Source organism: Neolamprologus multifasciatus, chromosome 5 (genome assembly GCF_963576455.1).
Source record: "Neolamprologus multifasciatus chromosome 5, fNeoMul1.2, whole genome shotgun sequence".
NCBI lineage: Eukaryota > Metazoa > Chordata > Actinopteri > Cichliformes > Cichlidae > Neolamprologus > Neolamprologus multifasciatus.
Window position 1 is genome coordinate 35,289,750 of NC_140443.1, and position 26,064 is coordinate 35,315,813.

The 26,064-nt window shown below is 40.1% G+C and overlaps 1 protein-coding gene across 3 annotated transcripts in view; it reads right to left on the bottom strand.

Moving 5' to 3' along the window:
• Window positions 1–1,528: 1,528 nt before the first annotated feature.
• phf2 (PHD finger protein 2) overlaps window positions 1,529–26,064 on the bottom strand; it is a 46,310-nt gene continuing 21,774 nt past the window's right edge. The window contains exons 8-22 of one of the 3 annotated variants that reach the window (XM_085161073.1): window positions 25,460–25,547; window positions 25,070–25,176; window positions 23,816–23,907; window positions 23,626–23,715; window positions 19,236–19,580; window positions 18,665–18,781; window positions 17,182–17,297; window positions 16,797–16,975; window positions 15,061–15,128; window positions 11,413–11,579; window positions 10,317–10,603; window positions 6,809–6,904; window positions 6,610–6,719; window positions 6,221–6,533; window positions 1,529–3,868 (exon numbers count right to left, since the gene is read on the bottom strand). In XM_085161073.1, the coding sequence (XP_085017199.1) occupies window positions 3,780–3,868; window positions 6,221–6,533; window positions 6,610–6,719; window positions 6,809–6,904; window positions 10,317–10,603; window positions 11,413–11,579; window positions 15,061–15,128; window positions 16,797–16,975; window positions 17,182–17,297; window positions 18,665–18,781; window positions 19,236–19,580; window positions 23,626–23,715; window positions 23,816–23,907; window positions 25,070–25,176; window positions 25,460–25,547 (2,264 nt within the window). In that variant the 3' untranslated portion in view covers window positions 1,529–3,779. Of the gene's footprint in view, window positions 3,869–6,220; window positions 6,534–6,601; window positions 6,720–6,808; window positions 6,905–10,316; window positions 10,625–11,412; window positions 11,580–15,060; window positions 15,129–16,796; window positions 16,976–17,181; window positions 17,298–18,664; window positions 18,782–19,235; window positions 19,581–23,625; window positions 23,716–23,815; window positions 23,908–25,069; window positions 25,177–25,459; window positions 25,548–26,064 lie in introns of those variants that run through there. The other 2 variants (XM_085161072.1, XM_085161074.1) reach the window with 2 other exon arrangements.

A 26,064-nucleotide genomic window follows, 5' to 3' on the forward strand; every position in this document is an offset into this window, starting at 1 on the left:
CTCCACTACATGTACTCGACTGCTTTAGTTACTTTTCTGTTTAACAGTGCAAATTTATTCTTAAAACAAAACCAGGCCAAAGTCCACAGCGATCACATCAGCTAACAGCCAATATTTTTCTAGTATTTTTACTGACCTTTACTCAGTTTAAGAATTCTTCTTACTTTTAAGTTGTAGTTTAACGATACAACGTTTTAAGATTTTACATTAAAATAAAATAACAGAATAACTGATTTTACTGCCCTACACACAAATAATCATTGTTGTTTCAGGGCTTCACTGCAACTTAACTATTAGTGTTTTTTCACATCTGTGGGGGAAATATCAGATGTAGATGGTTACCTTCAGGGGTTTCTTCCCGAAGGCAAAGCCACAGTTTTATTTTTTTTAGTTACAACACAAACTGTAACTAAGTGTTTTTTTTAATCAAGCAGAAAACTGAAAATAAAACAAACAAATAAACAAAAACATTTAGCTTCAAATCTCAAAACAATGAATCATAAAAGTCTATAGTTACTTTCAGATGTGGCACAGACATCAAGAAGTTCACCTTTAAATCCTCATCCTCAAGAAACAAACATCACATATATATATATATATGATGTATGATGTTTGTATAAATAAACAAGTATAAATAAATAAATATATATATATATATATAAAGATTTTCAGATTTCTTTAATTCTACAATAGGATTATTGCATCAATAATCCTATCATTATGAATTATCTAGACCTTTTTTTAATTGTATATATATTCTATAATTTGGAAAATACAAAAACATATTTTTTAAAAATTCCCACACATCTGCCTTACTGGCACAATATGAATATTGGATTTTTTTATATATATATATATATATTAAGCTTAATGTCAATGCATCAACGTAACCATTTTTACTAACATCCTCTCTGCTGGTAAAAATCTGCACCTATTTCTTGTATTTCTCCACGTGCTGGACTTGAAAGCTTCCTCTCCATAGACACATTTTTTGACACCATCTAGTGGCACAGACTCGCTGTTGCTCCACACAGTAAAGGTTTGATGTAGCTCTCTTCGCTGAGCACATTCTGCGTCTTCACTTCTTGCGCACAGCACATTTAACCGCAGCCACACCTGCTGTGAAAAAAGTCGAGCACTTTTTATGTTAATACAGTTTTAATGGTGTTGACTTTGGCCTGGTTTTAATTATTGACTCGGCTAGAGCTGTGGGAGGAGTCCGAGAGCCGTTAATCGATGATGTGCGTAGTGCTGGATTTGACTTTTAAGCAGGACAGTGTCAAGCAGGAAAGCATGTTTAGTGTTCACCACACAAACTGTCATAACGCAGGTGGGACAGGAACACATTACAAAGTCGGTTTTCCACAGTAACTGTATTGCAAAAGTAAACAAGGCGGACAATCATATCATTCAACAACAATATGTTTGTTCCTCGGAGTTGAAGTTGCCATTTCTCCATGTCTTAGAAAAGTGAGCTATGATCTCCAACAGAATCGTCTAAATACAGAAAAATATATTTCAGGTCAAAAAGGATTGTAAATACTTGGTAGTACTGTGAAGAACAGTAAGGGAAGACAGCTACAACAGGTATCATTCACTGTCCTGGCACAGTGGATGCATTTAATAGGTCGGACATACAAAAATAAACCACAACAAAGCAACACACGTATTGTACAAAAGAAAAACCTGAAAAGAGTGTTTGATCAGAGCGTTTCGGAGACGAAAGCAGAGCGCACTGAGACCGAAAATGTCCTGACCAAAAATAACGTGGAGAAAAAAAACACAACCCGAGGTGTGATGGAGGTGTGGACGCGGCTGCTTCGAACCATAATATCAACAACAGTAATGATAATCATGTCACATTGGAAATGGTTGGAGACAGGATGTAGATAAAAAAGTTTGCCAACGTGGGTTCTAGTGTGTCAAATGTCCGTGGTGCCCCCCCAAATACACAAACGCCTAAAAAAGAAAGCAACAAAAAGTAAAGGGTAAATTCACAACTTGATGAAATATTCAAAACCAAAAGAAAACAAAAACTCTTTAGAATTGTACAAGTATAAAAAAGCTACAAACATTAATAAATTACATCACTGACACATAAACACTTCACAAGGTGCTAGTAAAATAACTCCAAAACCCTTCAGGATACTAGAACTCGAACAAGAGGCTGGTCATAGAAACTTTAAGTGTTGCTTTTTTTAATCCTTTTATGTAATTTTCCCTCAAAGCTTCGTCTCTCGTTCGGACAGAATCACAATACAATTAGCTTTGTGTATGTAAGGCCATATGACAATAACATGTATCGTGTCTTCGATTGTTTTCCAGGCAACACCCTTTACGTCTAATGACAACATAATACTACTAATAATAAAAGTGAACCTCTGTTATTAAAAAAAAATACAAATAAAAATTAGGACTATAGTGTATATCCATATATATACTTTTACTCATTTATTCTTATTAGCAAAACCGGTAAAAATGCTGAATGAAGCCTTAAGGGGAAAGGATACAAAAAGTAGTAATTTAAAAGGCTATGTACAAGCTACATTCTATATACTGTGATGTGTGAAGCTATAAAAATGCAGAGATGTTGTCGGTGCTGCCTGGGAAAGCAAAAGAAGAGAGAAAGTATCCCCATGTAACCGCAGGCGTGACGTGGATGAGGCTTATCATCGGCGGCAGGGCACGATCTGATATCCTCGTGTTGGTGTTGTTCCCAGATCATCATACTAAAGGTTGTTCCCAGATCATCATTGCAAGTGACCAATCAGAATGTTGTGATGTCATACTTTTGCGACTTCGGGAAAAAACGGCGTAAAACAAAAAACTGTACTTAAGCTGCGAGAAACCGCCTTTGTCCGCCGATCAACGGACCCTAACCCTGACCCTTTAATAAACGCTAAGCAGAATTGATATTGTCCTTGCAACATTGGAATTTCATAAATGCGCGAATGGGTTGGTGCGCAAAAGAATAACGTCACAATAATGTGATTGGTCACTTGCAATGTTGAACCTGGAACAACATTTTCATGATGATCTGGGAACAACACCAACACGACGATATCAGATCATCCGGCGGCAGGTCCCGTGTAGTGTCAGCAATCCTATGGCCGATCCTCCTCCGTCTGACTGCGTTCACTTCGACAAACATCTGGACGGCGCTTTTTGTGCTTTATAGTCGCTCCTCATTTGCGATCCACGGCTCGGCACAAACGAACAAAGGTTCCCGCCGACAGAGACGCACGCGCGCTGATCGATTCTGATCAAACACGTTGGGAAAGGAGGAGGTGAATTTTCCCAGTTCAATCGAGCGTGGCAATGATAAGCCGCATCCATTTAGTAGGAAATAACCCCCACCCTCAAAAACAAACAAACAAACAAACAAAAATAAACCCTGACCCAAGCGCACATGCAACTGAATACATGCAAGGGATACTTTCAAATCTTGGAATGACTGCAATGTAATTCTACTTCATGTTTAGCAACCCCTGATAAACTCACAGCTGTAGTAAAATGAGACACGTTCTCTTAAAAAATATTTATAGTAGGTTCTGTACACTTTTAATATCTGAAAGTTATAAAGTATAAGTAGAGGCAAAAACCTATTTGACTGATGTTCTTCTTAGAAATTCAAAAATGCATGATTTTCTTCTTCTCCCATCTCGTTTCAGTCTTTTATCTCTTTTCCACGTCGTTGGCTTTAATCGGTGAACGGGGGGGGTGAGGTTGGGATGGGACCCAGCTCGTGAATTCCCAGTCCTACGACAGTCCGCTGCATGCTACAGAAGGAGCTTTCCATTTCGATGGATCTTTAAAATCTTTCCAAGTCTCTGTTTGGCTGTTGCCATGCCTTTCTTTAGCCGCTTAGCTGCAGGAAAGACAAGAAAAGCCAAGAGGTAAGACGCCGAGCCGGCTTACAACACTTTGGTGATGCATCCTGACATGTTCGCACCAATATTTGCTAGCTTAGTGGCCTTTATGCTGGAACATGTTCATTGGCCTAATAGCAAAAACATGTTTAACATACTCAGACCCAACTTTTGTTTTATTTCTACAGCGCCAAATCACAACAACAGCACCTCAGGCGCTTTATATTGTAAGGTAGACCCTACAATAACACAGACAACAATCATATGAGCACCTATGAGCACTTTGGCGAGAGTGGGAAGGAAAAACTCCCTTTAAACAGGAAGATTGTGATTTTTCATCAACAGTGTCTGAACATGTTGTACCAGACTTTTGCTTGTGTCCAACAGACAGTGGAAAGACTTACGCTCACCGCATACTTTGTTAGGAATGTCTGGTCCAGCTACGAAAGACAAATATCTAATTACACAGCCACATGTCACCACATGACCTTTTGAAGTTCAGTCCAAATAGAAAGGGGAAGGAAAGGTGATTTAAGTGCCTCTGAATGGACTGGTCTGAGAAACTGCTGACCTACTGGGATTTCCCCTCACAAGCATGCAACCATCATTAACACAGAAGGGCTCAAAACAGAGAAACCAGTTGGTGGCAGTTCTCTGGGTGAAAATGCAATTCAGTTCAATCTTATTTAAATAGCGCCAGATCACAACCACAATCGCTTCCAGGTGCTTTATATTTGACGGTAAAGACCCTACAATTATACTGATAATAATGCCTCGTTAAGGGCAGAGGTCAGAAAGGCCAGACTGCTCTGAGCGGACAGGACAGCAGCAGCAACTCAAATAACCATCTCTGAACCCACGCCATGTCAAACCTTGAAACAGATGGTTACAGCAGCAAAAGACCACATGTGGGTTAGTAATGGAGTCGATCAATAATGTCATGTTTGCATTATTGATTGATTGATCATACTTGTGAAAAATTGGGTTTATATCGGGCCAATGTTTATATTAAACATTATAACCGTTAAACACACAGGAGTGGCTGTAGCTCACGAGGTAAAGAGGTCATCATTGACTTTACCTCTGGGTGCTGCAGTCTACACACCAACTATACTTGATAAGATACTGACCCCGCGCTGTTCTCTGATGCTTGTTAGACACAAAGCGTAGCACAAAGTGCCTGCGTGAGTGAGACTAGTTTTACTGAGCGCTCAGGTAGAAAAGTGCTATATAAGCATTTGCATTTGTAATATTACTACTTTGCCAGTAACATTAGGCAGCATGCAAACTCATGCAGCTCGCTGCTGCGTTAAGTGTTTGTCTAATCAAGCCAAACTGGGCTGAATGGGACTTTGGCCACGAGGGGATAACTACAGTAAACAACAGGTGGGATCTGCAGCAGAGGGACTGTTTGTGCTTTGGCATCTTTCTTCTGGCTAATTTTAGTTAATGCCAGTGCTGCTATTTCTGACCAAATGGGCACTTTTAAAAGTTAATGCCAAATTGTAGCATGTTGTGCTGTGGCCAGCAGAGGGGAACAAGACAGATCGTTTAAAATTCTGTTAAATAACATGTCTAAATGTCATTTCAATACTGGCGGGAAATGCAAATGTAAGTTAAACAGCAATGCATTAACAAGAAGCAACCTAAAAGGATCCCTAGAAAACCTTTAAGTGAGACGCATTTCCTGGAGGAGGGAGTCACTCCCACTAAGTATCCATCATTGGCAGTTCACGGCAGTTCACACAACTGTCTCTCATTACAATAGCGTTGCACTTTGCATGCTCGAAGAGCAGCGGCCGCCAAACCAAACTGTTATTTGCTAATTATTATTGATTACTAGTACGGATGAAGCTTTAGAAATTCTAAAAAAAAAAAAATCCTGGAAAGAACTTTCATTTGGCACGATGGAAAACTTTCATTTCCCTGAAAAACTGCTCAATTTAAAAGCCATTAGATATTCATTCATTACTGCTCCATTACTGAAAAGCTGCTACAAGAATCTCTGCGTAAAGAAGTGATTCAAATTTATTCACAGGAAGTGAAATCTTAATCCCACAGATTACTAAAGCTTTAAAGACTTTACACGCAGCATTTGAAATTTTCTAATGAACAAATCGCCGTGCCTGTGCTTAAAGGGGACCTATTATGCTTTTCCTTTTCCCCTCTCTCGGAAACACACCGTTACATCGGCGTTAAATCGCTGATAATAAACACTGCAATGGTTTAAAGGGAGATATATTTACAAGTCATCTCTGTGAGGTCTTGTTTCTGACCAGTGACGGTTGCTCTGAGGATGACCATCTGTTGTGTATTTCCTTCTGCACACTCCACACTCTACACGTGCTCACCTTTGGCGTCTGCTGAGCCCACACGGTCACCCTTCGCCATGCCGCTGCTGTTGGTGCTTGTGGAGTTGGTGCTGTTGGGAGAGGACATGGACGGCCGTCTCTGGCTGAGGAAGACCCCCGGCGCCATGGGCTGCGGCCCTCCCGGTGACTTGACCGTTCCAGTGTTGAACTCGTGGTCTGTCAGGCTGCCGTCCTGGGAGTCCAGATTGTGCTCCGGCGAGCTACTGTCCTGAGAGATTTTCGGGGGCTCCTCTATTACTAGCGCCTTCTTTTTGGTGCTTTTCTTCTTCTTCTTGGTTTTTTGTTGTTCCTCCTTTTGACACATCGTTTTTTGTTTGAGCAAAATGATCAGAAATATCTGCTGTTGTGTAAGAGTGTAAGTAACTTACCTGGTGGGAAAGCTTCGCTGCAGCCGCAGCCAGGCCTGTTTCTATGGACGCCACCCGGGCTCCATCTCTGGCTGGCCGCTCGTGTCGGGGAACTGATGGTCCTACGCGGGCTGCCAGGACATCCATATTGGGGTTTAGAACATATTTCTTTCATAAAACTCTGAAGCCAAGATGCTTCTTAAACAATGCCAGTGTTCACCTGTGGGGCTGTACGGAGTGTCGTCGCTGCTTTTCCGTTTCTTTGATCTCGATTTGAACACAGGATTATCTTCTTCGGACTCCAGCGAGGGGTAAACTAAAATCGAAACGTGGAACAGATTACTCACATGTCATGCATGTTAGCTCATTGCTGAGAAGCTGCAAAGAAAAGCTGCAATTACTTCAGTTTTCTGTAAAACGGAGGAGGTGGCAGCGTGCGGTGCAGCTGCAAAGCAGCTGTTGACTGTCGGTTCACAGTGCAGCCATTCCAATCTAGACCTTTTAATATCTGATAATTGGATGATCAAGATAAAAAATGACCTGTTTATAAAAGCAGAGCAGAGAGCCAGTCTGCGGGAGAAGCTTCGGGATTTCAGAGCGAGAATGTTCGTGCTAAGAACAACTAATTGAACCAATTAGAAGTTCAAAAAGCTTGTAAAATAACAGTTTGGAACGCGTGTTAATCGCTTATTAACAAGCTAGGAGGTTTGGATGGGCTTCACAGGGAAAGCATTTTGCAGGAAAAAAAGATAAACTGGAGCAAAAAAACCAAAGAGACGCACGAAAAGTAAACACAAGCCCGTGTCACGTACACGTAATGAAGGGTTCCAGCCAAATTGAGAAATTAAGCTGCACAAGCAGATACAGAAGGGGCCAATGTGTTTTTAAAGCACCTGTTAGCAGTAGTGAGGATCAGACATGGCAGATACATTATTTTCTCATTCATATGCTTGAAAAATGACACCAGACTGAACTCACAGAGCTCAGATCATCTGCACTGTTTTTAGTTTTTGAATAAATCAGCTCTCCTGCGCATTCAACTTTGTTGATGTAAAAAACAAAACGAAACAAAAAAGCGCAATAAAATAATAGTGAACCACTAAAAGTACTGCGATTTAAAAAAAAATGTGTTTTAAGGTCCTTTAAGACCCAAATAAATATAAATGATAAAATATAAAAAGACATTGCAACTACTGTGTTTTAGATTTATGCATTTAGAAACAGCAAAACGTGAGAAATCTCAGTGAGGGAGTCTTTTCATTTTTAGTTTTTCCAACAAATCCTACAAAATATTTTTCAAAATGATTAAAGATTGCACTCTTAAAACTGTTCAACTGGTTTTGATGCCACGCACACGTCCTAAAATTGGCAGATTGGTCTAACAAAGAGCACCGTGTAGAGGCAGAGCTCCTTAATAGTAAAAAAGGGCAAAAAAATGCATCTTCAAATAGCTGAACAATTTCAGAATAATGTTCCTGAATGTAAAGATGACGATGTCATCGTGTGTCATCAGAAGAGTCGGATAATGTGAAGAAATCAGTGCTGATATCTGTGATCTTCAGGCTCTCGGGGAGCTCTGCAGTAAACATGGATGTGATTCTCTCACTGAAATAACTGCACAGGTTGGACATCCAAGTTTGTGATTGTGTAGATTTTTCAAATCAATACCATGGTTGCATCTACTGAAAATCTCTGTGAAGCTTAAATCTCAGTGACCTTGACTTCAAGGTCAGAGGTCAACTTTTGTGAAAATCGGAGGAGTTTCACATTTATAACACAGGTACGTCTACTAGGAGGCTGAAGGGTAGCACTATATATTTATAAACAATCAAAAACAACAATTTATTTCCAATTTGTATGGAATTTATTTCTGTAAACATGGTGTTTTAGGTCGGATTAAAGGACTGATGTGATGGGAAGGTGTCCGCTGCTCTGCTTTGAATATTGGTAGGCTTTTGGTTGTCTGTGAACACAGTCGCCTTTACTTTAGTTACTTTTAGGATCTTCTGATTCTAAATCCTTTGTATCAAAACTAAAGTAGGATTATGTCTGAATATCTGTTTTCCCACTTAGCCAAACAGTTATTCACTTCAAAGCAATTCTCGGTCTCTTGTGTGGAGCTACTTTTCATGTAATGCTTAAAGACAATTATTGGTGCATTAATATGAAGGTGAACAACAGAACAGTTCCAGTACAAACCTCCATGAAGCTCGTTTTTAAAGCGTGTGTTTGTTTACATTTTGTCAGATTAAGTACACAAACCATCTCTTTGAAGCTAACAGACGCAATGACAACATCCTGATACATTCCCATTCCTGATCCTGATTACAAGAACGTTTTTCCATAATTAAAGTTATCCCACTTCTAATTAGAGAAATCTCTTCACGTCTGCTCTCCACAGTCATTCATCCTACGCCCTTCAAAGCTGGTGGGTGTAATCGGGTGTAGCGCTGAGTGAGAGGTTGTTTGGATGAGCTGTTGTAATATTTTGGTTAAAAGGTGTTTTCTGTTAGAGTGACGGCTTCCTGCTCCACTCTGTGTGTAGGGGGAGGAGCACACGTAAACATGTTTTTTTGGAGACATTTTTAAGATTAATGCAATCCCAAGACTCCAGCATATGAAATGTTTACCTAGTTTCATCACTCTGATGGTCTAAGCTTAGAAAGACAGCCATCTTTATAATTACTGGGGAAATATATTTAAAGCATTATCTCATATCAGTGCGCAGAACTTAGTGCTTGATTTCCTCATTGGCATTTTTGGAGTTATGCCATCTCAATACAAAATGAGTAAATCTCAGGAAAATGCCATAGCATTTGCTACATTGCTTGCCCGTAGACTTATTCTATTCCACTGGAAGTCTGATAAGGCTCCTTCATACATACAATGGTTAAAGGAGGTGCTTTTCTTTTTACCACTGGAAAAACTTAGATACAAAGTTCTCCCATCACAACAAAAATTCTCTGCGACTTGGAACCCATTTATTGACTATATAAAAACGTATTTTCCAGATGTGTGACGTACATTTTTTGTTTGTTTTGTTTTGTTTCTCTTTACATGAGCCTCGGGTGGGGAGGGAGGGGGGGTTTCTTTTTTTGTTTTTGTTTTTGTTTGTTTTGTTTTGTTTTTGTGTATAATGGCAACGTTTCCATTATGTATTGTGACCCTGATTTGTGAAAAAAAAAAAAAATTTAAATAGAAGTTTAAAAAAAAAAAAAAGTATTTTGGTACTCCATATCCATAGTCTATATTCTTCTGTAAAACATGGCAGGGGCTCTGTCATGGTTTAAGGCTGGTTTAAGAAAAACAAGATCTCTCATGTTTAATAGTCAATGCAATAAAAATGTGTAATTTTATGCATTTGCAGGCAATCCAGAGCCTAGCACCTAACCTGCTCTGAATGACAAAATAAATGTGTTAAAAAAAAGAAAGAAAAGAAAGACAGCCATCCAAAAACACACTCTATCTTTTCGGTTCGTGTTTTTGTCTCATTTTCAGCATTTTCTTGGTTTCCTGTGGTTCTGCACAGGCACACAGACAATAGGTAGGTGTGACTTATAAATTCATAAAGTACACTGTAGCTGAAAAAACACAACCTGGGTACAATAGAGCAAAACAGGGAATGCTTTGGAACTTGACCAGCACCAGTATCATGGAAAAATGACACTCGTTACCCCACGATGACTGGAAAATAAGGAAACAACAACAAGTTGGCATTTGTCGCTTACCGTAATCCGAGTCCTTGAAACACGCATCCATGTGATCTTGGTCGTCGTCATAATCTAGGCTCTCAATACTGCTGCTCTTCCTGGGTTTCTTTGGGAGACGTTTAGTCGACCGCTTGCTGTTGCTTCCGCCTCCTCCTCTGCCGGCCTTCTTGCCGGCCTGCGAGCTGTGCGAGTTGTTCTTCGACTGGCCGTTGTTTTTGGCCTGGCTGTTGCTCCACGGCTGCTGCAAGCTCTCTGAAGACGACAGGTTGGCCATGGACAGCATGCCCTGAATGGCCTCCTGTGTGCTGGGAGATGCAGGTGGCTGACTGTAAGTATGTCAATAAGAAATACACAACAACACAGCCATTACATGGTGGTCAACATGCTGGCAGAGGTCAAAGAAAGAAAGGAAGAACTGAAGAAGGCTCTGAACCAGATCTCGGTGTCAGCTAGATTACAAACGGTGCCTCAGTGGAACAAAGAGGCAGGAAAACTGTCAAAAACAAATATCCTCTTTAAATGAATCCACACACCCATTAAGCTATCGCCTGCTGAGCTGCCACAAGAAACAAAGCGACTATCACACACCGCTGTAATGACGCTTCAATCCCTCTTCAAAGCACCAACGATGTGAGAAATTAACATATTTCATCAATGTTTTCTTTCTTTCTTTCATTGCTCATTTGTAGCTTTCAGTGTGGTGGAAATAGACCATCAAGAGCTCGCAAACAGCAAAAGGCAAAGGGAAGAGCCTGGAGCCACGCGGCGTTTGATAGATTAACACGGGATGAAACAAACACTGACTTAACACAAACTGCTGACAGAATCGGTGTAAACTGTTGCTCCAGCCGCTAGCTGATTTTTCAGCTCTGAGCGAAGCTGTAAAATTCAGCTTTTTCATCCAATTACGTCGCTGCCGAGTAGGCCATTTGTTTGTCAGTGCCTCGGTCCATTAAGAAGAGCTGAAATTCATTTACTGAAGGAAAAGGGGGCCCAGCGGGAGCCATTTAGAGATTAATGCTGCGCATGTACTCAAATGAGTTTAGAGGTCCAAGTTCTGTTGGTGTTGATGGGAATGCAGCAGAAAATTGACATCGGGGTTAGGTTAGTCTACCTGTTGGTGCCGTAGTCGATGCCACCCACTTGCTTGCTGGCCTGCAGCAGGTCCAGAATTCCTGCGGCGCTGCCGCTCTTTTTCTTCACCTTGGAATTGCGACTTTTGACCTCAGGCTTGGCCTCCGTGTCTATGTGCAGCGTCTCTTCATCTGAGGAGTCTGTGCTCTGGTGTTGAAGGAAGTGAACGTACAGGAAAGAGATATGAGAGAGACTTCAAGTTTCTTTTCTGGCAAAAAAAGGAAAATCCATGTTCGCTTTTCTTGTAACGGCTTCTTTACTGCAGTCTCACTGTTTATCATAGGACTGCCGCCAGAAAGTCTCAGTAGGAGGCCCCGGGGCACAAATGAGCCGTCAACCCCCTTTTTAGTTATTCACTTTAACATAAATGTTTTTAGAACGATGCAAAAACAGGCAATATTGATATTTGATTCTCCTGCTGTCGACTACGTTCTCATTTACTAACCCCACACAAAGACACTCTAAGCAAATGTAGAGCACTGGCAGCCCCTCGGGACTGGACCCCTGGGATATTTGCCCACTTTTTCCATCTGCTGATCCAGTATGGAACTACAACCTCGTTTCGAAGAATAGATTTGTGAATAAAAACCCCACATTTTAATGTTAATAGTGACAGTTTAGTTTTGATTGATAGAGTTACTGAATTTCACTTTTTGGGTGTAATAGTAGATGAAAATTTGACGTGGAAATCACATATTGAGTATATTAGAAAGAAGATGGTTAAAAACATTTATATTTTGGGAAATGTAAGAGATTTATTAGACTATAAAACAATCCGCATTTTATATTTCTCATTGTTTTTCTCATACTTTAGTTACTGTATTGAAGTCTGGGGGAATACATATGAGAATACTATAAAACCTCTAAACTTATTACAGAAGAAAGTGATACGAATGATTCATAGTGTTAAATATAGAGAACATACAAATAAATTATTTATAAAATCAAAATTATTAAAATTAGGAGATTTAGTGAAATTACAGACACTATTAATTATGTTTAAGGCTAAAAATAATATTTTGCCCTTTAAGTTACAAAGAGTATTTTTATTGTGTTCAGGGGGAGAAGATAGCAGAAGGAAATTTTATTTTAAGCATCAGTTAGCTAGGACTACACAAAGATTAATGAGTCCAACGGTTAGGGGTATACGACTGTGGAACTCACTTCATTATAATTTAAAGAATTGTATAAATTTACATTGTTTTAAAAAGTGCTACAACGATAACTCAATATGAAGAATGTGAATGAAATTGGAGTTCATTGAAAAAGGATCCATTATAATTTTTGTTTTATTTATTTTAATTTTAATTTTTCTCCTTGTTACTATGTGGAGTGGTATATTCTGATTGTAAATTTGTTGTTTGGTTTGGGTTAGGACCGGAGATAAATGTTAATGTTGGTTTGTTCCCTGATTTTTGGTGCCCACTTGTAATATAAATTGGATTGTAGATAGGGGGCGGGGTTTAATAAGAATATTTTCTTCTTCCTGCTGCTTTTCACACATGGTTGTAGTGTTTTTGATAGAAAGTGTGGTTGGTTTGTTTGATTTTTTTTGTACCAAGTGTGAAATAAATAAATAAATGAAATGAAGTTTATCTAACAGCTCTATTTTAATGCCGACGTGCTTTTTTAGTTGTGATGGGGCATTTTTTAAAATTTCAACTTTCTGTGTACAACACTACAGAGATTTAGAACGACACCAGTTGCTTTAGTGTTAAATTACAACATCTTTTGACATCATTTCATGAAATGCCAATTGTTAGTGGGGGACAACACCCAGCCACTTCGGGGCTCTTCTTCTGTGGTTCTGTTCTATTGGGATGTGTAAGTAAGTAGTTTGATACTGTCTTGCTAAAACATGTAAGGCTGAATATGTTGTTGCCTAAATGGCAGCATGTGCATTTATTAAACCTGAACATATAATTTAGTATTAATGGTGCCTTCACAGGTGCACTCATGCTTCTCATGCCATCAGAAGGCAGCATGAGCAACACTTTCCACTTTAGTCTTTTGGAGCTCAGACGCAGAAAAGAAGGCAGAGTTTCTGATTTCTTCGTTGTGTGGGGGTCTTTTAACTTCTTCTTAAAGCCTTGCTGCCTGAGGGCTTTCAGATAGTGATAATCTAACACTGGTATTCAGTCTTGTCCCTTTGCTACACAGATTATTTTATATTCTCTTAATCAAGAATTAATTGCATGAACCACAAAAAGAAGTCTTAAATCAAATGTCCTCCTCATCGTGATGAACCTCGTCATATCTTCTATTTTACCAGAAATGTTTAAGCTCCTTTCTTTGCACAGCTCTGTCACAGCAGGAATAGTATACTGTTACGCCCCCGTCTAGGGGTACGGGAACGCAACATAAGTTTGAAAAGATTGCCCCGCCCTGGTCCCCAAAACCATACACAGAGGGAAAACCAATTTCTTAGTGAATGGTGGTTTATTTTTCTACACTGCAAATTAAAGCTCCGGGGTGAACAAAGGCCAAAATAACAAACAAAACAAGCTAAGTTAGGAGAAGGTGCTATCTAAAACCCTATGTGAAATCAAACATCAAACAAAAGACAATACACACGCTTCATTTAACAGGTTTCATGCTCCCAGTGGATGGTGTCGTGTCTCCTCCCAGGATCAGGAGACCTGTTCACATGTTGTATGAACCACTACAATCATTATATTTACCTATATCAAGTGTGATTAAATAAAAATGTTCCTAATTAATCACATTAGAGCTAAAATGTTTTTTTCCTTTTTTCAGTCTTCTGTTTTCTCGTCCCAGCTTCTTTGAAACATGTTGTTAATTTTTTCATTAAAAAGACAAAATTCAGTTTTAACATCTATTTATAATCTTTCATGTTAATATGTATTTAAATGAGTTGCATGGCATCACAACAACACAGAACTTGAAATATCCGGGGAAACTGCAGCTCAAGGCTGTGATATGGTTTCTAGTGACCTCTCATTAGTAAACTTTTTCTTCCTCTTCCTCCATTCATGCCACAGCTATTCCTCTCATCAGTGTGTGTGGCTCCACAGCACAGGAAGTCTAAAGGAGCACTGCAGAATTTTCTCACAGTCTGTTTATGTATCACATTAACGTCATAACTGCTTAAGTTTTATGGATAAAACGCCAAAACATTAAATTCTCTGTTAAGTGCAAAAACTTTACATTTATCGAGTGTGTGCGCCTGTCCAAAGTGATTCCACCACACAGGTCGTGTGTTTGATTTTTTGGAATTATTAGTATGCTTCATCAGCACATAGCAGGCCTTGAACTTACTGTAGGTGGGCAGTGAAAGTTATTTTACAAATAATAAATAAGTATAAAATATACATTTTTACATTTTGTCATTCTGTTTGAATTTCTCATAAATACTGAAGTTCACATGTTAAAGCTTAGTTTAAAATGTCATCATATATAATAAAACAAAGGCGCAGAACTGGAGCTTACATCTTACTGCAGTTTGCAAAAGGACAACTGTTTATTGAGAATCAACCTAAACAAAGATTTAAGCACTAAATCCTAATTTTGTATTGATTATTTTTCTCATTAAAGGTGGGAGGCTGACGATTTTCAAGCTGGGCCTCAGTGTTCCAACGTTAGCAGATACAGGTGATGTCGTACGTACCTTAGTCACCGAGGGTTGAAACTTTGTTTTTTTGGCTGGCTGAATAGGTTCTCTGATGTCTGATAAGACTAGGGAAAAACAAATGTAACAATCAGCAACATAACATCAGAATTAGTAACATTTTAAGACTAGTCTTCCAATAAGACTAACAACTAGGGATGGGTACCGGTATCCGGTACCATTATGGCACCAGACCGAAAAGCAGCGCACATTTCGGTGCTTTTTTTTTCCTGAGATGTGATACACTTTGGATTCTAGCCAATCATTTTACCTTTGCAAGCGTAGTAGGCGAGGCCAGGTACGTACGTTCTTTTAGAGCAGAGCTACAGATTAAAAATGCCCAAGGCGAAGCGGTCAAAAGTCTGGCTGTACTTCACAGCAAAAGATGCAAACTCAGCAGCTGCAACAAGTGCTTTAAGCTGATACTGTGATACTGTCAAAGGAGGTAACACCTCGAATCTGATGAAACACCTGGCGACGCATAGCGGGTTTTTTTTTTAAAGCCGAGAAATGCACCGTATTTGATAGCTTGCTGCGAGACCTCACACCGAGCACATCTACTGCAGGTGTGGTGCCTGTTATCGACCCGGAGTTAGCAACATCCCCCAAAAACCCGAAGAGGAGAGTCCTGGCCCCTAGCCCTGCCAGTGTAGCAGAAATGATGAGGATGATGATGCAGCAGCAGCCGTTCTTCTCTGCGTGAGTAGCTTAATGTTGTTCGTGTGTAATTTACGTTGAGTAGGCTAACCACGTTATTACATTAATGCATGTAAGGTGAACTAGCAAACATCATCATAGCTACATGCGGCTGTCTTCTTGTTTGATGGCAGATACTCCCTTCACCCTGGCCAAAAAGGCTAAAATGACCAAAGAAAAAGTGGAAAACAGTTAAACATGAGAGGTTTTTGGACAAAGTTTGTGTTTTTTCCATTGTTTAAGCACCGGTTCGAGCACCGTTTAAGCACTGGCACCATTTCAAAAGTATCGGTTTGGTACTGGTATCGGATAAAACCTAAACGATACCCATCCCTACTAACAACAACAACGCTGTGGTAACTCGTGCTACCACAAGTTAGAGATTTTTAGAGTTAAAGTGGACACTTTTGTTAGTCATACTTCGTCTTTAGCTGAATTTCCTTCAGCTACAGTCACAAACGAGCTGTATATACCAACTCGTGACAAAACAGGGCTCGTTCTTCTTTAACATCACATTATGTAAATGCAAGTAACTCGACTTGAATTGCCGAGATTTTTTTTCTTTTTTGTAATTTTACTGAAAATTTAGTCGATCGTCTGATAATTATGTCATTAAAAAAGTAGTAATTTTACAGTCAGGTCAGCAATCAAAACAGCAGTGATGCTTTGTGTAGGCTGATGTTGTCACAGTTCTTAATCTCTCAAACAAAGATTTTTTTCCAGATGTTAAGCAAAAACTGAAATGTCAGAGTGGTTGAACAAAAGCCCGACTTTAACCGTTATTTATGTACAAAAACCGAACTGTTTAATGCATCTGCCTTAAAAAATCATTTTACAGCTAAAACATGCCCCTAAATGTGTTTTTAATTTAGAACAGGAAATACCAGATCAAGAGTATATCAACTTCAAGTCTAACGCTGAGTAAATCTTTGGCACTTTTCGATACATACACATTGAAGCTGATACTCTGAAAATTGCCCCGTCTAACTTGATAATTTAAACAAAGTGAAACACGAACCAAATAAGCCCAAAATACTCACAGGAAAGATCTCTCTTAACAGTGTTCTTTTTCCGCCTGATGGGGAATTCGTCAATCTTCAGCTCGCCTTCATCTGAGACGTACTCATACTCGTCTATCACTGGCTTGGTTTTGTCCTCTTTTAGGTTTTGTAATGATCCAAAAACACTTGAGTTGGTCTGAGGTTTCAGGGTCTTGGAGCTGAAAATGAAACCGCAGGAATATAAGGGAGCGATACGAGGCGCTCGCAGCGAGAAGTCCTTGAATTAGCTCTAATGGATATGCTGCTGATAGCCACATGGCTCTACAATCACCAAAACACACCACATGAGAAAGCCGGCGTGCTCGTCTCTTCAAAGACCTGAAGTCGAACACTTACGTGGCGATCGCAGCCGTTCCATACATACCTCAGCAGTTTCCTGTGAGACATAGTAAAGCTGAATCTGTCTTTATTGCTTGACAGCAGTGTTCTGTCAAACTTGCATTCCTCCTCCATCTTCAGCAGGGAATCGGGTTTACTATTCTGCAACATCCAAGGAAAATAATGTCAGAGAAGCTAAAAGTAATCAGCGTTATGTTAAAGAACAGAGAGGATGACAGATATCTTGGTGTCACTATTTCTGGTTCGCTGCATTAATGAGAACACTTCATGCCAGTTTAAACCGACTCTGTACTTTTATTTCAAAGGAAAGATTAATTGCATATAGCTACGTTCCCTCAGTTCTGCAGAGCATCTGAGCCTCTCTTAGCTCACTGTTTTGATTCTAGCTGAAGTTTAAAGGAAATCTGTCTCATGCCTTCATTTTTACACTTCAATGTAAATGTAGCTAAAAAAGTAATCGTATAAATGAAGAAATGATCTAAAACTTGGCACATAAAGATTCTCGGTCCTTGTGTACTTTAGGAAACCTGTTAAACAATCAGAATTAAAAAAAAGAAAAGACGCTGTCATTAACGGTTTCATCAACTCTTAAAATAAACCTTGCTGTTAAAAGAGTGAGTACCTCATGATGTCAAACCCAACAGGTCAAATTTTCTGACCCAATTTTCACTAAACCAAATCCACAAAGAGGAATGCAGAACGACTGCCATGAAAGTCCCCGCTGATCACGCTGTAATTAACTGAAACCCAAGAACATCCATTTTCACATTTTCAAATATTCACTCCTCAGCTGTTTTTGTTTCCTACGCGCTATAATCTGAAGCAGAAATTTCACACTGCCGCACGACACCGATGAGCTTTCTGGACCTAACAGAGAAGCTGCGAGCCGCTTCACAAACGAACAGCGATCGCAAGTGAAGATGTGGTCGTCGGTGACCTTGGTAAAGGTCTAACGGGGTCTCTTCCCCATCTGTAAATGTTTGGCCTGATGTGAACGAGCAGCAGGTCCTTGGAGGGGTTTAATACATTCCACAGCAGTTTGGCATTTTATTTTCCAAGAAACTAAAGCCCTCTAATGTCTTCCGTTCACCAAAATTACACTTTCTTTTTCTCCCCGCTAAAAACTTCCTCCTGTTGTTCTACAATAACGACACAACACGCTTTAAAAGGAGATGGGGGCATATGTAAATACTTAGATGGAATGCACTGGATATGGACATGGCGTAATTCCATTAGGTAAACTCTGGGAGGGCGGACGTTTCTGGAGAAGCCCTGATGAGGTGCAGGCCTCAAATGTGCGACTTGGGCCACATCATTACTTTGGCTGATTGCTTTGAAGTGAAGTGTTCAAATCCTTGTTGGATGGTCCTGCATTTTTTCTATTCAGCTGCTCAACTTGTAACCTTCAGAGCTTATTGCCTAAAGAATTTCAAACGCATTGGCTGTTGCAGGCCAAGGCAAAAGTCTTCACCGCCATTCGTTTAAAATAACAGCTCCGGTAAACTTACCTTGTACTTCCATTTCGCTTCAGTCTTGTTTTTATTCTGCTCTCTGATATCAAACTTTTCCACATTGTTCTGCTTTGACATTTCCTTCTCAGACATGCTCAGGACATTCTTAACAGCCTGGAAAATCAAAGCAATTACAGAGAAACAGAACAGAACGATCAATCGGTGAAACTGTTCTGCAAAGGCAGAAAGAGTTTAACTGAACTGTGTATCACATGTCTAATCTATAAAATCTTAATTCAATGCTTATACATACAATCATTTTCACAGATGTTATGTTACACCTCTGCAGTTAAAAAACGATGACCTGGTATATGACCGAGCGACGGCCACCCTTACGTAGACATAGACGTACTTCTTTGATTACAAAAAGCCTGTTTAACATGTGCACCAGTTAATGCATACTAGCAGGGAAAGCTGTGCAGCCAGTTATATATGCTAACACTTTACAGCTGCCTGCAGGCAGCAGCTGAACATTTCATAGCATAATCAGATACAGAACGGTTGACCTACAGTGAAACTAGAAACCATCATTTCTATAAAAAAAGTGCTAACATAACTAAATGCTCACCTTAGGCTTTTTTGGCTGGTCCATTTTACTCAAAATGTCCTTTGCATGGGACTCCAGCGCAGCAAAACTGGAGGGTTTAGGAGGTGGTGATGACTCCTTTGCTGACTTTGCTTTCTTCTTTCCTCCTTCCTTGACCTTTGGCACCTTTGAAGGCTTGGGCGTCTTTGAAGGTTTGGGAGGCTTGGGGGGTTTAGGGGGTTTTGAGCTTTTCTTTCTGGACTTCTCTCTGCTGGGTGAGGGGACATGTGCTGGAGAAGCGGCTTCTTCGGGCTCGGACTGGGTGGACAACGGTTCCTCAACTGGTACCTTAATTGGAGCTTCGCTTTTAATGGCTTTTGTTGTGTTCTGTAAAAGAAATCAAGGTCAACTTTTGACTTTGTAACCTCCCGTTAAACCTTCTGTGACTTCATTAAACCTAAATTAGGATTTTGTTTTTATTATTTAACTTTAACACTGGTGTGATCATTTACAACACAGACACACCTATGGGCAATTTAGAGCTACCAGTTAACCCAACCCCACTAACCGCATGTCTTTGCATGACAAACTCCACACAGAAAGACCCCAGCCTGATGGTGGAATTGAACTCTGAACCTTCTTGCTGTGAGGCAACAGTCCTAACCACTATGCTGCCCAAAGCTTACAGCACCTGGGATTCCCAGGCGGTCCAGGTGCTCAGGAAGTGTCATTTGATCAAATTTAAAGTCTATATGTAATGTTCTAATTCATTTCAAAGTTTTATTATTCAGATACTGGATCTATAGATGTGATAGATAGATATCTATAGATGATGTGTTGCTGACATAGGGATGTTTCATATTCCAACATGTTTTTAAATGACAATAATTCCATGTTCCTCAATATTTTACTAGATATTAAGAGCAGGTCGTTTGCAGTGTTGTGCTCTGGTTTTCAGTGATGAACTATGTTGGATTGATGCAGGGCAGACTGTGATATCCTTGGTCACTGGTGGGTTTTGTCCCGGTAAAATCTGAGACACTGTAAGAGAAAGATATGACCCTCAAGTCTAAACTGAAACCTATGAGAGAATTCTGGATAGAACGAAAGTTTTATGAATACCAGAGGAGAAGCTTTTAAAATCCCATCTGTGTGAAAAGACAGCAAACTCTCTGAATATTCGATGCATAAATTTTGTGTCCTGCTGACCTTTAACATGAAAGCTAATTTAAATAATGCTTCAAGGTAAATGCAAATATTAGTGTTCAGATGCTTTTTAATATGGCTGCTAAGTAGCTTGTAGATAGGGTTGCCAACTCCCTGAGAAATAAATAAGGGACACCTCGTGGCCAGGGCCGGGCGACCCAGTTGTCTTCACCCTTCCCAGTGTGGTGAATTTTTTAGCTCTTTTTTTGTGTGTGAAATTATTTTTTTTAACCATTTGACTTGAATTTGATTTAAGTAGATGCGTATTCTTTGTGATATCAACACATGGGAAACAAAAATCATTTAGCCATTTATTTTTAGCTCAAAATGACAACATTAACACAATAAAACAGGTCTCTTTCTTAAACAGAAGCCTGTCATGCTTAACTTTTGATAATAAAAGTAAATCTTTCTTTAAAAGAACTCTGTCCTGCTTAACTTAAAATTATATAAATTAATAGAAAACAATAGAAAGAAAAATATTCTTGTAACAGTGCACATTTAGTGCATTTAGTGCAATTGGCTTCAGCAGAGGCATTATTTCAGCTTTTGCTCCCGTTTGTAAACCCACTTGTTCCCATGATTACGCGTCATAACTCATCATCATTATTCATATATGTATTACTTTTATGTATTACTCATCTATTTGTTGTAATCATCTATCCTTGCAGTTGTTTATTACACAAAATAAATTATATTATCACACTTCTGGCCACATAGCGCTGCACATGCCCATTTTAACCTTAACCAGAGGGTTTAAAAACAAACAAACCAGTGTTTACCATATCTGGTTCTGCCATGGCCTGGTAGACAAAAATTGGTTAAGGGTTCCCCGAGCTTTCACGCCCCTCATGTTCTTCATGTGCCCACCATTAGAAGCACGCCTATGGAAAAAGTGCGCCGGCACACAGTGCAGTGCGCTTTATAGGTGTTATCGTGCACTTTTCCAGCCAGGTGTTTTCCTTTTCCCATTCTTCCCTGCACTTTTGCAGCCTTTTTTTCTTTCTCTGAGAGGAACAAACATTGCTGGTCTAATGCCTGGCTCACACTGTGCGATTTTTTGGCCCATTTTGAGCCGATTTTTGAGTCGTGCGACCAATTTGGTGATCGGCCCGATTTTGGCCTTCATCGTGCATCGTGTAGTATACGTGGGGTAACGAGAAGCGATTAACACCTCATGACCAGCTCCCGATCATCAATCGCTCGTGAGGGTGTCACCGCAGCCGCTCACACTGCTCACGCGCAAACACGTAAACGTCGGTGAAAAAGACGGAGCAGCACGGCTGTGCAGCGTGTGATCTGGACTCAAGCGATGGAGGCACAACTTGTAGAACTTTGGAAAGCTCATCCGAGCCTTTTCGATGTGGCATCACCAAATTATCACGACCACAACAACCGTGAAAATAGTTGGATTTACATTGCTGCTCAATCACAGCTGCCTGATCATGTTTGTCATTAGTAATTTAGCAAAGTTGATGGTGGTGTGTGTCTGTGTGAGTGAAAGACAAAGAGGGAGAGCGAGCGACAGATTTTCTGTTATAACATTCATTTTATGGAGGCACAGTGTGACTCAGGTCGCATCAGAGCATCGGGCGGTATAGTGTGAGACCTGCATCGTGACCTACGAACTTCTAACCCCTGCGAGCCAATCGTGCAGTTTGAAAATCGCAGTGTTTGCCCAGCTTCAGGTGTACTGTCGTCTGAGACTTGCACCGCAGTGTCGGCGTTTGTTTCCCTGTTGGCCATGCTTTTTGTTGTGGTCATCTGTTGTCTTCCGGTATTGTCTCCGCAAGCGACCTTTCCTCAACCAATGAGATGAGCGGTAATCTGAATTGTCATACTCGAATTGTCATAAGTGTGCTGTCAGCTCATTGGTCACAAAGCAGGGGCGGGGCTGGGAATTATGTTTTCAAACAAAGCGTTAATTACATTAAAACTTATAGACTACTTTTGATTCTCACTGTATTACGGGACAAAGTGCGTCCCTTATTAGCTCAATACGGGACGTGTACTTTTGTTTCTAAATACGGGACGATTCCGTTTTTTAAGGGACGGTTGGCAACCCTACTTGTAGAAGATGTCATTGATTTAAGTGTATCATGTTCTTTAGTAAAAACTGCAGAATTCCAGCTTTATACTGTCAAGAAGTTACAAAGCACCCGTAATGGCAAACGTAACAATAGCTTATATATATGTATAGGAGGATGTAGTTGTCTCTGCTACACCTGAACCTAGGGACCCCCACCTGGCAAATCCTACTTTAACCACTGGGCTAACTGTATGCTCAACTAAGACATCCAAACAAAACATAAAAACACATTCTTTCTATTCACCATTTGGTTGCAAACACAATGCCACTGTGTGTTGCAAGCTAATCTTTTAGTAACAAGTTATCTGAACAACAGCTATTCATAGCACTAACATGGTATTTAATGCTAGATAAGCTAGCTAAATGTTAGCTGTCAGCTAAATGTTAGCTGTCAGCTAAATGTTAGCTGTCAGCTAAATGTTAGCTGTCAGCTAAATGTTAGCTGTCAGCTAAATGTTAGCTAACATTTAGCTATCAGCTAAATTTAGCTATCAGCTAAATGTTAGCTAACATTTACTGGAAATTAATTACCAGTAGCAAGAACTAACTTAAGGGTTGTTTACTGTCATGCAGCATTTCTGAGACGCAAAGCAAGGCAGATATTGTGGTGGCAGATAATGTTAGCTAACATTTAGCTATCAGCTAAATGTCAGTCTAAGTGGAAAGGGTTAATTTAGCTATCAGCTAAATGTTAGCTGTCGGCTAAATGTTAGCTGCTAAGATTTGGTTTGCTTTTAGTTGCTACCACATGTAACAAAGGAATAACTTTTTGCCAAAATTAAGTTCCAATTTTAAAAGTAAAGAAAAATTTAGTAAAGTATTTTTTATCATTGAGATTAGCGGAAAGACGAGGGCTTCATAATCTGCAGAACATCAGCCTTCTTTGATGGCAATAAAATGTTCATTTTTTCTGCAAATCTGACATTTGAGAGTTTATGGAGAGGCCTGAGTGGAAAGGGTTAATTTGCAAAAACCAAATATGAATATTAAGCTTTTTGATTAGCAAAAATAAGGCATCGTCCTCTAGATTTTTGACAAACCTGGTCAATAAATATTAATGCTATATGGCATAATATGAAACATTAATTTCTCCTGGAGCCAAAAAACTATGAAATTACCACCTAGAAATAAAAATACCTCTGACAATCTGATCTCTTTGGCAAGATCCTTAATGAGTTGTGATGGCTTCATGTTCTCTGGAAGCTCATCTTCATGTTCCAGGAGAGCCTGTTACAAAAAACAAAACAAATACAGAAAAAGTTCCTAAGAAGATAGACAGACACATGACACTAGATACACTCTATTTTGTATTTAGTTGCCTCCATACCTGCTTTTTAGTCCAGGCTCTAAAGGCTCCATTGATGATTTTGGCACCGTGTATCAGGTATGGAGCTGGCTGCTTATTCGCTTTATGTAAACCTACAGAGCAAAGAATGCAAATTTTATCACTGAGTGAATCGTGGCCTTTGAACTGTGAGCAGCTGGGACTACTGTAGTTAAAATGAGCACGACGGACAGAGATTTACAGGATCTAACTGAAATAAGCCTTTTGATAAACAGGAGAACAGCTGAGAGAAGATAAAGCTACTGCACTCCTCAGTGTACAGAAGAGGGACTCCCATCAACAGGGCGACTTTGTGTTTAGACAACACTGTCCTGTTACCTTAATTCAGACGTGCAGATCAACCCCAACACAGCCAAGCGGCATGTTAAAGCTCTTAAGGTGCAAGCCACCATCATCTTGCTGCTTTACTCTGGATATTATCCTCTACTAGAAGCTTTTCATGACTCACAATCCCTATTTATCTCATGCTGAGCCTAGCGCAGCTCTGTGTGAAACAAGCCTCTCCCTTTAAGGCCACCGTTTCTGTAAACCAACTTTCCTGTGACTGGCTGCCCCTCACAAACAAAGGACTAGTGGGTGGGGCTTCTGAGATTACCATATTGGGGTGTACTTCCTATCTTTGAGGAGAGCAGAAAATCACTGCCTGAGAGAGCCGTCTGAAGGATTACATGCAAATACACTGAACTCTATATGTGTGTCCACGACTGAACCGTATACTACATATGACAGAAAATAAGGAAAAGCATAATAGGTGGCTTTTCAAAAGAATAATGGCATATTAATGACAGAGCTTTATAGTTTGGAGGTGCCGTGCACCACACAAAATCACAATCTGGATTTAACACATGAACATACACAGAAAATGCTGGAAACATAAACAGTTGGGCCACGCCAGCTGAAGGGAGTTTAAACACAGGCTTGTAATGGAGCAAGTGATTCTAGCTGGGCCAAACCTTTTGAAGCTAATCATCTGTGAACTCTGCGATTCACCGATTTAATGACTGAAATAATATTAGAGCATCCAGCTCCTCATCTGCGCTGCAGACATGCAGCCACATGCCGAATGTGCAGCCCAGAAAAAAAGATGCATTTCTGACAGTGTTTGTGTTTTCTCCGCATTCACGCATTCCTCTGGAGAAATATCGAGTGAAACGAGGATGAGTGTTGACATTAGAGTACCACACACCGGGGCAAAGCCGGAGTCTAAAACTACACCGACGCGATTTGAGACTTCACCTTTGAATCGTTCGAGGAGGTGTCGCCCCACATACCAGCACGCCGTCTCAAAGTTGGGGAAAGGAGTGAGAGTTTTGACCTTTAGCCGTTTTTCAATTTCATATGCCCTGAGGAAGATAAAAAAAAGTTTCAGCTAAACATCATCACGGATTACTAACAAAGGATGGAATTCACAAAGTACTTCCAAAGAGGGAGAATTCATAAACAGATTAGGTGGAATTTGGAGCAGGAAAGAATCGGAAACTACTGAATAATATCAACCGAGGCCTTTAAGGTCACACTAGATCGCCACAGGAATGTCTGCAGGTGGCACGGTGGATCACATTATAACCCAGTGCACTAAAAACAAGCGTAAAGAATAAATGTGTGTGAAAAAGAAGGTGCCCAAACCTCATCTGCATCTCCACACTGAGGTTGTGGACAAAGTGTCCAGAGAACGCCAGACAGTCGACAGGTGTCAGTATTGCATTGATCCAACCTGAAGGAACCAGATGAGACAAGATAATCATCCAGTATTTACAAGAATAACATCAATGCAGCATTCTGGATGCAAACAACAACAAACACATTTCTTGCATTTTCATTGTTAAGGAACTATTACCTATATACTAGAGCTGTCAGCGCTAATCTTGCTAAAATGACGTTAATGCCATAACCGCATTAACGCGGCAAATCTCTGTTAGTGAGTTAACGCAGATCGCCCTGTGGGAGGGGCTGCATGGCGCTAACGTGCTAACGAGCTAACCGCGCTGATGCGTTGATGCCGTGCAGCCCCTCGCACGGGGCGAGCCACGTTAACTTGCTAACAGAGATTGGCCGCGTTAATGCATCTATGGCGTTAACGTCATTTTAACGAGATTAACGCTGACAGCACCAGTATATGCATGTTTTATGACTAGCCACATGGCGATCTGTCCTCACCGGTTTTAAGTCAAGATAAGCGTAAAATAAGAGAGTCCAATTTTAGGCTACGTGGCAAAAATATTGGTCACTGC